The following is a 13,263-nucleotide window of genomic DNA, read 5'->3' on the forward strand; positions in this document are numbered from 1 at the left end:
GGTGGCAGTGAGGATGGGCCAGGGTGGGAAAAGGCCCCATGTAACTGTAATATATGATCCAGTCAAAGATAGTGTTCGCTGGTTCCTTTGTTTCCTTCTTCCTTCCTTCCTTCCTTCCTTCCTCCCTCCCTCCCTCCCTCCCTTCTTCCTTCCTTCCTTCCTAACTTCCTTCCTTCATCTTCCCTTCCTCCCTCCCTTCTTCCTTTCCTTCTTTCCTTCCTCCCTCCTTCTCTCCCTCCCTTCCTTCCACTATAGTGTACTGGCAGCATCAACATCACTTGAGAACTTGGTAGACATATAAATTCTTGGGTCCCACCCCATACTCCCTCTGTAGGCAATCTCTAAGACTAGGCAAAAGGATGTCACTTCCTAGATGAGGTTACAGAAAGACTTGGCTACAGTCTTGGATGAGCTCTGTCACTCACTCACTTGCTACGAGGGGAGCCAGCTGCCATATTGTGAGCACCCTTTTGGAGAGGCCCGTGGGGCAAAAAACTGATGTCTCTGGTCAGTAGCCAATGAAGACCTGAGGTCCACCAACAACCACGTGAGTGAGCAGGGAACTGTGTCTCCCCCAGTTAAGCCTTGAAATACCAGCCCCCCACATCTTGATTGGAGCCTATGAAATACTCTGAGCCAGAGAACCTGATTGTTACTGACTCACAGAAACTGGGAGATGATAAATGTTTGCTGCTTTAAGCCTCTAATCTTGGGTTAATTTGTTACACAGCAATAGATAACTAATAGAACTACTGAATTGGAAACTCTGCTCGTGGGGTCCTGGAATGTGTACTTTAGCATGTTTTCCAGGTGATGCTCATGCAAGGTAGTTTGAGAAGCACTGCGTGTGACTAAATTAAGAGTGAAGGCTTTGGAGCCAGGCTGCCTGGGTTCCAATCCTAGCTCAACTACATCCCAGCTGTAAGAGCTTGAGCAGGTTACTTAACCCCTCTGTGCCTTCATTTCTTCTGTAAAATGTCACTAACAGTAGTATATACCTTTAGGTAGTGTAAAGAGGATTAGTTGAATTAATATATTTAAAGCACTTAGTGTATTGCCTGACAACATCGAGTACAATACATTTAGTGATGATTCATTCATTCGACAAACATTTATAAGGCACCAACTAAGAATGAGGCATTGTGCTAGATCCTGGAGTTACGAAGGTGCGTAAGACATAGTTCACTTCTCCTGGGACTGTCGTCCTAGGAGATGGGCATAGAAAAGAATAAACACAATAAAAGGTTAAAATGCTGAGCTTGGCTTCTGGAGCCCGACCATGGAGGCATTAAGGAGAGGCTTAATAAATGGGGTAGTTGGAGGGATACGGGCTTGATTGCCCTCAATGCCTCAGCTTACTTTTTCTTAGTCTCAGTATCTTCCTTTTTATGTGGAAAACTGGCAAACCTATCACCACAAACAGCCTCCTAAGACAGGAGCTGGTGTCTTGTTCACAAGACGCTAGCCACTCGGTCCTGTTTTCTGCTCCTAGTAAGGCAGCTTGGTTCGCTGGCATCTGCTCTTCCTCCTGCCTGAAAGCTTCCTCCCCCACCTCCTCCTTGCAGCACAGGCTCCATCTTATCCTTCATGTCTCCGCTCACATGCCTCCCCAGGGGGGGTCTTCCTGGTCACTCTATTTAAATAGCATCTCCATTTCAATGCACTTTTCATATCCTGGACAGCACTAGATTCTGGAGCGTACTTAATCAGTTCATTTACTGTGTGTCTCCCTGGGTAGCCTTCACGGTCTCTCCGGGCTAACAGTTGGTCTGTTGTATTCACATGGCACACTCCCAGTGCCCTCCCTGGGACATAGTAGGCATTCAATAAATATTTGTTATTGATGGATAAATGGACATGTCCCTTCACAGCCACTGTAACACTTCAGCATGATTTGCTGAAATGCCAATCTTAATCACAAAGGACATTAATTCAAATTCTGGAAGACAAAACTGCTGAAAAACAGAATGTGAAACCAAGTCACTTTAATTCTAAGGGGCTGCTGGAGAACTGGGAAGGGATGGAGAGTAGGAGGCCATTATACCAGTTAACATGTACTAAGTACCTCCTCCTAGGTCCTGGGCACTCTATTAAATGTTTTATATGAGTTATTTCATATACATCTGAAGTGGCTATTATCATCCGGGAGAGCAGATGGGGAAACTGAGTCTTAGAGCCCTTGGTTAACTTGCCTTAAGTCACAGCCAGTGTGGTGCAGATGAATCATGACTGAACCCAGGTGGTCAGGTTCCAAAGCTCCTGGGTTTAAGCACTCTACTCTCCTGCCCCCAATGGAATGCAGCTCATTAGGTGAATATTCTGCACAAATAGAAATGTACACAGCTGAGCTGCTGTATGACACCATGACAACACTAGACCAGACAGGGAAATATCAGAAAGGTTTCTTAAAGGAGGATGTCCATGAAATGGGAGCTGGGCGATGGACCAGCTGTAGGTCATTCATGGGGGCCCTTCCCCCTACCCAGGGGTCCCCTGTTGTTCGTAAGAAAGGCGGTCAGGACTGCAGTGGAGTGTCCCACCACCTCCAATGGATGTGAGTATTCTCGCCCTCAGAAACAAGATTGGTGGTCTCTTTCTGAGCCCCCAAACGATTAGCATTCTCTTCGTCAAGGCGGCTTGTAATTTACAGCAATTGGGAGTTCCTGTTGCAAGGGATTCCAAGATCAGAAAAGCCAAGAAGCGGGTGACAGGTCAGATCTCAGCTTAGATGGAGAAGCTGTCTGTTGGGGGGGTGGTGAGGGGCTGTAACTAGGTGGGAGGGGCAGTTTTACAAAACAGCAGGGCCGGCTGCCTTGCGCCTGGAGCAATCTTTGGCTGGGGGTTCCCATCAACAGCAAGCCTCCACAGGCCTAAAAGAACAAGAAAGGAACCAGGCTTATCCACTCTTAAACGGGACTAAAGTCAGTGTTTTTCCTGTGTGATGAGGAATTATTGGCCCAGCAGCAAGGGGAGGCTCCTTCCCAGTAGAAGAGAACAATTAGGGAAAGTGAGAATATGCTTCTGTGGGCAATTCCCTTCTCAAGGCTTAATTAAAGCCAGAATGTATATTTTTAGCCTGCTTTTGCTTTTGTGACATTTAAATATTCAGATTTTCAAAGAGACAAAGCCTATGCTGAAATTTACATATAAATATATTGAAATATATTTAAATATGAGTCTTCTTACCTTTTTTCTTAACGTTCTTGAGCTGTGTGCACTTCTACAATGGGGTCAGTCTCTGGGAAATGAAGAATTAAAGTGTCTGAAGAGACAGAAGTAGAGGTAGAATTGCTGGGAGGTTGATATACTGGGGTGGACCTAACATTATGTATAGTGTATAATTTGAGGAATGATTTTCTTTGTTTAGATGGCAAGTTTTCAGAATGATGGTTTATCTAGGTCAGAGGGCAGTCCCCAGCCATGCAGACTTTGGTAGATGTATGTATGTATTTTTACCTATTTAGAAAGGCTACAGGCTCCCTGAAACTGGCTTGGAGACTTCCTCTTAAGACCTCAAGAATCCAGGATTCATAGAAACAGAGGAAATTTGACCAAAGAATGACCTTGGAGCATCAATCAAATAGCTAGCTTTATAGTCCATATTATGACCATGCTAATTACAAGTTACCCCATATACTATACATGGACCACCAACTTTAAATGATTTTGACGATCATGATATGCATTTAAATCACTGAAATAGAACTGGACATAATTTAACCTCCCTCGAGTGAGTTGGCAGTTACCTTAAGATCCTACAGGGTCTCTCTCGGTTATCACTGCAATCATCAATAATTATGCACCATGAGTAGCACAGAAGTGTCAGAGGATACAAATTTTTCAATTGTTAGATAGAAGACAAACTTGATTCTAATGGTTGTCAGAAGTTGAATTTTTTGTTGCTGTTGTGAAGAGAACGTTGACAGACTACTGCATAACAAAGAATGTTACAATCTAATGGGGAAAATTGGCTTGAATTGTGGGTGTCGTCCTGATTTCATCACCTTCAATAGTTGACATTTCCATTTCTCATTTTCTCTCAGTTACTCATCTATAAATGGATGTACAAATGTTAATAGGGACCCACACAAATTTAGCAACTTCCTCCTCTAGTAAATTATACCATGGAGCCATTTTTATTGTGATTCTTCCTTTCCGTGTCTGTTTCTCCTCCTGGAGTTTGGGCTGTGCAGCACATGAATTGTTAAAGGAATGAAAGTCTTGGGAGAAAACAGAAGCTACCAAGACAAGCCAGCAAGGTAGAGCATCTGTGCCTTCCACCAGGGGTTAGTAAAACTCTTACAAGGCTCCTAGGATGGCATCCAGACTGAGATAAGGGCAACTCCTTTGTCACCATTTGTTCCTCAGAAAACACCAGCAAGGGGATGTCCTATCACTGAAAACAGCTGCCAGTTCCAAGTTGTGAAACACACATGGACGAAACTGCTAGATATAAATATATATGACTTGGACTATATCAAGCACTAGAGTTAAGATCGTGGAGAAAATTTTCAATTTAAATGTGCAGTTTTGATAAATACTAAGGCAGCCTATCTTGCCTAATTAGCAATCCCAGGCTAATTGTCCAGCGATTAGGCTTATTGGCTTGACTCTGATTGTCATTGTTTCTGTATCATGAAAACAGGACGTAAAGTTCCCCTTCTCTCCTGGCTTGCTATCCTGGCTTACAACAGTTGTTACCGTAAGGAATAAAGACTTTCAAAAGTATGTTATAGATATATAAACCTGACTCCCTGCTTCCACTTTTGCCCTACTATCAGCTAGAGGGAGCTGTTAAGAATGGAAATCAGATTGTATCACTCCCCTGCTTAAAATCCTCCAAAGCTTAGCCACCCCTCCGAAAATAAAATCCCAATACTGTGCCTGGCCTGCAGTGCCAGGACATGCTAAAGTTCCTGCAACTTCTCTGACCTCCTTCCTGCACTCAGCACACTCCAGAAACAGTAGCCTTTCTGCTGATGCACTAACTCAGTGGTTCTCAAAGCGTGGTCCCTAGATCCACAGCATCAGCCTCCGGGAAGTGGTTAGAAATGCAAATTCTTCGGCCACACCCTAACTCTACTGAATCAGAAACTCCGGGGATGGGCCCCAACAATCTGTGTTTGAACCAACCCATCTAGTGATTCTAAAGCCTGCTGAAAACAGACTCACTTCTGCCTCAGGACTTGGGTACTGGCCAGACACTTTGCTTGGTATACTCTTCCCAGGGCTCTTTCCTCATCAACTGAAATCAGCCAAAATGTTAGCTCCTCACCTACTGTCCTATTTAAAAACTTTTATTTTATTGGAGTATGGTTGATTTACAATGTTGTGTTAGTTTCAGGTGTACGGCAAAGTGATGCAGTTATACATACATTCATTTTTTTTAGATTCTTTTCTCATATAGGTTATCACAGAATATTGAGTAGAGTTTCCTGTGCTGTAACACAGTAGGTCCTCGTTGGTTATCTGTCTCACATATAGTAGTGTGTGTGTGTTCATCCCAGGCTCCTGATTTATCCCTCTCGACCATCCCTTTTTTTTTTTTTTTTTTTTTGCGGTACGCGGGCCTCTCACGGTTGTGGCCTCTCCCGTTGTGGAGCACAGGCTCCGGACGCACAGGCTCAGCGTCCATGGCCCATGGGCCCAGCCGCTCTGCGGCATGTGGGATCTTCCCGGACCAGGGCACGAACCCTCGTCCCCTGCATCGGCAGGCGGACTCTCGACCACTGTGCCACCAGGGAAGCCCTCGACCATCCCATTTAAAGTGAGCCTCTTTGCTCTTCCTCATCTTAATCTATGCCATTAAATTATCCATTATGTTCTCCTTAGAATTATCTCAAATTATCTTGCTTATTTATTTACTTGCTATTTTATTATCTCCCCCAGTAGAATGAGAGCAGACAGACCACCTATTTTTTATACTGCAGATTCCAAGTGCCTAGCGTAGTGCCTTGCACATATGAAGTTCTTCATAAAAGTTTCTTAAATGACTGTCTATGAGATTTTTTGATCTGCTTGTCTTGAAGAAGGTAGATCAGTTAGATTATCTAAAGGCAGCTGCAGTGTTGGGTCAAAGCCTTGGCATGGAGTCGGAAGATGAGGCTCAAATTCTAAGTTCTCCACTTGGAGATCAGCTGAACTTGGGTAAATCATTTAACTGGGATAATGGGTCACCCAACAAGGGGTGGTTTTGTCTCGGAGAGGCATTTAGCAATGTCTGGAGATGTTTTAGTGTCAACTGCCGATGCAGGGTAGCTGCTTAATAAATATTTATTCAAGGAAGGAATGAATGAATGAATGAATTGCAGGGAGCCCCTTCCCAGGATTGAGTTTTCATTTCCTCATTTGCAGTAGGAGATAGGGATAGTACTTGTGTCCTAGGAACCTTGGGAGGGTCGCAGAGACAATGTGTACAAAGTACCTGGCTCGGGATTTGACACATCCTCACTAGAATCGCCCTTGTTTCACCCGTGGTTAGTTTTCCTGCTTGGCTGCCCTACCGGGCAGGCGGTGGGAGACCTGAAAAAGCCTCTCACTTCCACTCCATTTTTCCTTCCCTGCTCAGTGGAGTTCCCCATTCCTCCCTCCTAAGCGACTCCCTTCTCTCTTCTACCCCCTTGGTCTACACAGGGCAGCCTTGACTGTTTCAAGTGGAAAGGTATAACCAAGTCCTGCTCTGTGTTTTTCAGCTGAAACACTTAAGACCTGGCATTCAGAAACCACCTGCTCTGGGCTTCCTTGAGTTCCAGGCAGAGAAGGAACTGGAACCCGGCCTCCCGTCCTGGCTGGGAATCTCTCCACTCCTCCACGATGCCTTAATTTTCCTTGGCCTGCTTGTCTTTTCCCACCTCCTATAACCAATCAGCACATACCCAGCAGAGTTTCCCAACCTTTCTGGGAACCTGGAATGTTTACTGTTAGAGACCCCACCCAGCACACATCACCAAAACATTAAAATGTGCCCACGTCAAATAAAAATTATGTATAACTTTATGACAATTGGGTTGCCTTGACAGTCAACCTGACATTACATTTTAGAGAATTTAAGCATTTTTTAATTTCAATATTTTAGTTTGTTTTTACATTTTGGAGTCAATTATTTTTTCCTACAGCAGATATAATTATAGACCCTTGAAAAGCATTTGTACCTCATACATTATAAAAAAAAGTCTTCTTTGCTTTTTGTCCATTGGTGTTTCCCTTTCTTCCCTTTTCCTGTTTGCTTATAATAGTCAATGACCATTCCAGAGTCTATAAAGCATCTGGAAACTGCTGAGTGTTTGGTAGGTAATATTTCATGTATGTAATGCTGTTGACTTGCAAACATGATCTCATGCACCAGTGTCCATAACTGTCCAAGAGTGTGACAATCAAATCTTACGTTTGCCATATACATTGTGGACTGCAAAGGGCTTTCTCATCCATTTTCCATTTGTACTCATTTAATTCTCACAGTAACCCAGTGAACTGAGCACAACATACATTATATTACAGTTACTATTGATTTTACCAATAAGAATCCAAAACTTAGGGAGAAGTGTCTCATTCAAGGTTATAAAGTAAGTGGCAGAGCCAAGATGAGAATCCACATCTTCTGGGTTTCATGTGTGCCATGCTGCTTTCAGGTCTTTAGTCAGCCCTGGGGAAAAATTATTCCCGAAAGAGGAAATTAAGCAAGGCTTGAATCACTGGGATAGCTTTAGCTCTGTGTGTGTGTCTGTGATACTAGAACTCTAGCCTTGAATATTCTCCATTTGCCCTACAGACAATGGGATCAAGTAATTAGTTAGCTCAACAAATACTTATTTAGTGATGGGCCCTGTAATAGGTGCTGGGGATATAGCAGTGAACTAAAAATCCATGTCCTTGCCTCATGGAGCTCACATTCTAGATGCAACAGGTAAATGATAAATTGACAAGTCAATATATAGTATACAGGTGTCAATTAGTGTTAAGGATAAAAAATAAAGCAATTGAGGGGATAGGAAAACTGGGGAGGACTTGCTACTTTATTTAGGAAGGTCAAAGGTGGCCTCAGCTGTAAGGTGGTATTGAGAAGAGACTTAAAAAAAAGGGAGAGAGTATGTAGTGTGGATACCGGGGTGCATACTAGCCGAGATGAGCATGTGCAAAGGCCCTGAGGCAGGGGCATGTTTGGCATGTATAAGAAACAGCAAAGAAACCAGCCTAGTTGGAGAAGAGTGAGTAGATTGGGATGGAGGGAGAGAGTTATTGGCAGGAAATGAGGTGAAAGGGGTCTGGTGAATAGAGGTGGAGGCAGTTAGGGAAGATCCTATAGGACCTCACAGGGCCTCGTGAGGGCTTTGGCTCATATTCTGAGATAGGGACCCCTTGAGGCCTTTGACCGGAGGAATTACATGATCTGACATACGTTGTTAAAGGATTTACGATGGACTGATTTGCCTTATGTTAAGATATTCCTGGTTTGTAATAGTTCTACCTTGAACAAGAGACTCAGTCCTGCTTTGAGACACTACGATGGAGGCCCTTCTCTTCAAGCATGTTCAGGTGCTGAGGTGAAGTAGAATTTTAGTAATTCATTCATCATTCAAATCAGTGACTAAGCGCCACCTAAGTGTCAGAACTACCGTAGGCTTTGGGGATTCAGGAGTGAGAAAGACAGATAGGGTTCCTGTTCTCAGGGAGCTCCTTTTACAGTGAAGAAATATAGACAGCAAACAAACAAACAAAGGATTTCAGCTAATGAGAAGGGCTCGGGAGAAAATAAAACTGAGGGAGATGCAATATGATGACATCATAGGGGGCTACTTCCCCCACCCCCGCCCCAACGTTTGCAATCACATTTATTGAAGCATCTACTTTGTTCCAGGCATCAGGTTAGGTGCTCGGGACAAAAATCTGAATAAGACATACAGATCATACTTCTGTTGAGTTCCTAGTCTAGATGAGGGATAGACATACATATAAATAATAATTGTAATGCAATAAGGGCAGTAATAGAAGAATGAATAAATGGGCAGGGTTAACAGAGAAAAGGGGCATTCATTTTGTTGAGGCATGTTGGGGATTTGTGGATAAGATGCTTTTTAAAAAACATTTTTATTGGGATATAGTTGATTTACAATGTTGTGTTAGTTTCAGGTGTACAGCAAAGTGAATTAGTTATCCACATACGTATACCCACTTTTTTTTTTTTAAGATTCTTTTCCATAAGGGGCTACTTAAGATTCCAGTTGGCTTTTGAAATGTGGAACTTAGGCAAAAAATGTTACACATGTAGAGCAGTTTACAGTTTCCAGATTCAGAAAAATATTATTATTATGACCTTTTGAACGAGAAACTGAAATTCAGTGAGATTAAACCCCATGCCCAAGGCACTAGTAAATGACAGATCTGGGGTCTGAATCCAGATTTTCCCTCATTTTCAGTACCAAAGTTTTTCTCACAGTATATACCACTATGGAATGTGACAGTAGGGCTGGTATCCCTGGGGCGTGGGATGAGGGAATCAGTAATGGTTAGGCAAGACAAGAAAAAATGTGTCAAAGCAGAAAGAGATGCAAAAGACCAAGGGCAGTAGCTGGCTCCCACTAAGATCACACAGGACAACTGTCAGGATATAGAGGGGCTGCAATCCCTACAGCCCCATTCCATAGGGCAGAGAAAATCTGCACCCTGATCTCAACAGAAGGATCCCTGCCTTGCATGGCTGCTCTCAGCACCCCAGGCTGTGGGGGAGCCCTGGGTCACATGTGGTTTCAATCGCTGCATTTATCTGCATCATTGTCATTGCATTTGGAAGATGACTGAAATCTCATTTCTGTCCCAGGCCTGCCCAAATTGTGCAGGGGGTACAAGTCAAATCTGGAAAAGCTACCTCATCTTTGGCAGGCCAGAGATAGGGAGAGACTTCAGGAATGTACAGTGATGTCCCACCCAGGCCCCTTCTCCCCTTTATTAAAAACAAATCTGACACAACAAATGTCTAAAATTTTCCACTTGATCATTTCACCCTGCCTTGTTATAACCATGCCCTTTGTCCACACCCACTGGAGGTTTTTGCAGCCTGGGGAGAGCTGGGAAGTGTCTGTCCCTAGCTCTCAGTCACTCCCATAATAAACAATCACTAAACAGCTTGCTGCCCTAGGCAACTGTTTGTCCAACTTGGCCAGGCCCCTGTGACTTAGGCTGGGGAAGAGGGTGGGAGGTGTTCTCTGTAGAGCAGAATTCAGGCTCTGAGGCCAGAGAGCTTGGTTTGGACCAGAAATACTGTTTGGGAGTGAGCACATCTTTGTGGTCTTGGAAGACCTTTAGAGGGACTCCAGCTCTTTATCTGACTTGTCCAGTGAGGCTCCCTGGGGGGAGCTTGGGGCTGGGGTGTGGTAGGGCAGTTGAAGGGCGGACCAACCATCTTGTAGTAATGTAAAGAAGGTCATTTCCTGCCTCAAGTTTCTCATCTACAGCTGGGACAGCTGGCAGTTCTACTGGTCATCCATCCCTAAGAGACAGCTCCTTAAAAACCACCACCCCACCACGCCCCAAAGAGAATAACATCACTAGGTGCTGGGAAAAGCTTAAATTACCAGGGTTCTCCTCAGCTATTAGAAAATCTCATTTCTTCCGCTGTGATTGATCTCTTGGAAGCTTTCTACAGAACAGACAAGGGGCTTCGGGAAGCGAGGGAAGGATGCGCGGAAAGTTATTGAGGATTTGGGATAGGTGTCTTCTCTTAGGGCACCGACAGACATGAAGGATTGTAATGATTCCTCTTGATTGTGATATTTCCTCTTTATTCTTGGGGCTTTAGGTGTCTCCTTGGGGAAAGAGAGAGAGAGAGAAAAAAAGGACGGGCTATGTAGGGAATAAGGGACCTGTTTTGATGCTTTGTAAAAAGGAAAAATTGGGGGCCTCAGAGAGTCGAAGGAGGGCGGGGAGAGGCATCCGTAAGGTCCGCGGTCGCTTTCTATGAAGTATTTATTTCCTCCCGCATCCCTTGGGCTCCCCCCACTGCTCCAATTTTCTAGCATCCTTCTCCAGGAACCCGAACACTCCCAGCCGCCCGCCCGGGGAGGCGTTGCCGACAGGCAGCCGAGGAGACGGGATTCTCGAGGGCGCCCGGGGCAGCGGGGCCCTGGAAGCGCCGGCCAGTCCCCGGCTTCCCGGTTTCCCGGTTCCCCAGGCGCCGCGCGCCAGCGGGCGTCTCTGGGAGGCGCTGGTTTCCGGCGCAGCAGCAGCAGGAGGCGGTGCGGCCCAGGCCGGGGTCCCGGCCGGGACTAGCCGAGGGGCCACGGGGCTCGCACTGGGCCGCCTCCCGCTCCGCCCGCCGGGCCCCGGCACAGTAGCCCCGAGGCCCGCGCGCCACCCGCAGCCCCAGCGCCGCGCCGGCGCCTCTGCCAGTGGCCGGGGGTTATGAATGGGCGCAGCGGAAGCACCGCCCCCCCCGGACGTGACGCTCGGCCAATGGCAGCGCGGGCTGCGTGGATGGATGAGGTCAGCGCTGTCGTGTCGGGAATGGAATGTGTAAGTGTAACATTCAGAACCGGGTAACATTCGGCGACCGAACGCGGCGGTCGGCAGCAACCGCGCGGGGGCCTGGGAAGCGCCGCTCGGGGCCGGCACTGCCCGCGGGGAGGACGCGCCGCCGCAGTCACCCAGCGCCGCCGCCTTCTGCCGGGCCGCCGCGCGTCTTGGGGGCCGGCCCCGCGAGCGCAGGAGTAAACACCGCCGGAGTCTTGGAGCCGCTGCAGAAGGGAATAAAGAGAGATGCAGGGATTTGTGAGGTTACGGCGCCCCAGCTGCAAGATGCACTAGCCGGCTGAACCCGGAGATCGGCTGACTTGTTGGAACCGGAGTGCCTGCCCCGGAGTGTGGATGAGTTGAAGTTGCTTTCCCGGGGCTCGTTTTCCACGGCGCCGAGAGGAATCCGAGAGGCAAGGAAATCACTTCGTCTTGTCATTGATTGGGCATCGGGAGCTTTTTTTCCCCCCTCTCTTTCTTTTCCTCCGTCTTGTTGCATGCAAGAGAATTACAGTCCGCTGCTCGCCCGCCCTGGGTGCGAAATATTCAGCCCCGCTCTCTCCCGTCTATTGTGCAACCCAAAGATGAAAGACCGAAGGGGAGAAAGTTAAAGAAATCGCCCACATGCGCTGGATCAGTCCACGGCTTGGGGAAAGGCATCCAGAGAAGGTGGGAGCGGAGAGTTTGAAGTCTTTACAGGCGGGAAGATGGCGGACTGGAGCTGAAAGTGTTGATTGGGAAACTTGGGTGATTCTTGTGTTTATTTACAATCCTCTTGACCCAGGCAGGACACATGCAGGCCAAAAAACGCTATTTCATCCTGCTCTCAGCTGGCTCTTGTCTCGCCCTTTTGTTTTATTTCGGAGGCTTGCAGTTTAGGGCATCGAGAAGCCACAGCCGGAGAGAAGAGCACAGCCGTCGGAATGGCTTGCACCACCCGAGTCCGGATCATTTCTGGCCCCGCTTCCCGGACGCTCTGCGCCCCTTCGTTCCTTGGGATCAATTGGAAAACGAGGATTCCAGTGTGCACATTTCCCCACGGCAGAAGCGAGACGCCAACTCGAGCATCTACAAAGGCAAGAAGTGCCGCATGGAGTCCTGCTTCGATTTCACCCTTTGCAAGAAAAACGGCTTCAAAGTCTACGTATACCCGCAGCAAAAAGGGGAGAAAATCGCCGAAAGTTACCAAAACATTCTAGCGGCCATCGAGGGCTCCAGGTTCTACACCTCGGACCCCAGCCAGGCGTGCCTCTTTGTCCTGAGTCTGGATACTTTAGACAGAGACCAGTTGTCACCTCAGTATGTGCACAATTTGAGATCCAAAGTGCAGAGTCTCCACTTGTGGAACAGTGGTAGGAATCATTTAATTTTTAATTTATATTCTGGCACTTGGCCTGACTACACCGAGGATGTGGGGTTTGACATCGGCCAGGCGATGCTGGCCAAAGCCAGCATCAGTACTGAAAACTTCCGACCCAACTTTGATGTTTCTATTCCCCTCTTTTCTAAGGATCATCCCAGGACAGGAGGGGAGAGGGGGTTTTTGAAGTTTAACACTATCCCTCCTCTCAGGAAGTACATGCTAGTCTTCAAGGGGAAGAGGTACCTGACAGGGATAGGGTCAGACACCAGGAATGCCTTATATCACGTCCATAACGGGGAAGACGTCGTGCTTCTCACCACCTGCAAGCATGGCAAAGACTGGCAAAAGCACAAGGATTCTCGCTGTGACAGAGACAACACTGAGTATGAGAAGTAAGT

General features: G+C 46.6%; 1 protein-coding gene across 4 annotated transcripts in view; it reads left to right on the forward strand.

The window, feature by feature from the left end:
* The first annotated feature begins 11,485 nt into the window (after positions 1 to 11,485).
* Positions 11,486 to 13,263, forward strand: part of EXT1 (exostosin glycosyltransferase 1) — a 299,373-nt gene continuing 297,595 nt past the window's right edge. For 2 of the 4 annotated variants that reach the window (XR_016388355.1, XM_089898797.1), the window contains exon 1: positions 11,487 to 13,257. Coding sequence is in view for 3 of the 4 variants with exons in the window: in XM_089898797.1 (XP_089754923.1) it covers positions 12,296 to 13,257 (962 nt within the window). In the remaining variant the exon portion in view is untranslated. Of the gene's footprint in view, positions 13,258 to 13,263 lie in introns of all 4 variants that reach the window. The other 2 variants (XM_089898798.1, XM_022555553.3) reach the window with 2 other exon arrangements.

This window comes from Delphinapterus leucas, chromosome 17, assembly GCF_059928025.1.
Source record: "Delphinapterus leucas isolate spDelLeu-1000000601 "Yukka" chromosome 17, BTC_Dleu_Yukka2, whole genome shotgun sequence".
Lineage (NCBI taxonomy): Eukaryota > Metazoa > Chordata > Mammalia > Artiodactyla > Monodontidae > Delphinapterus > Delphinapterus leucas.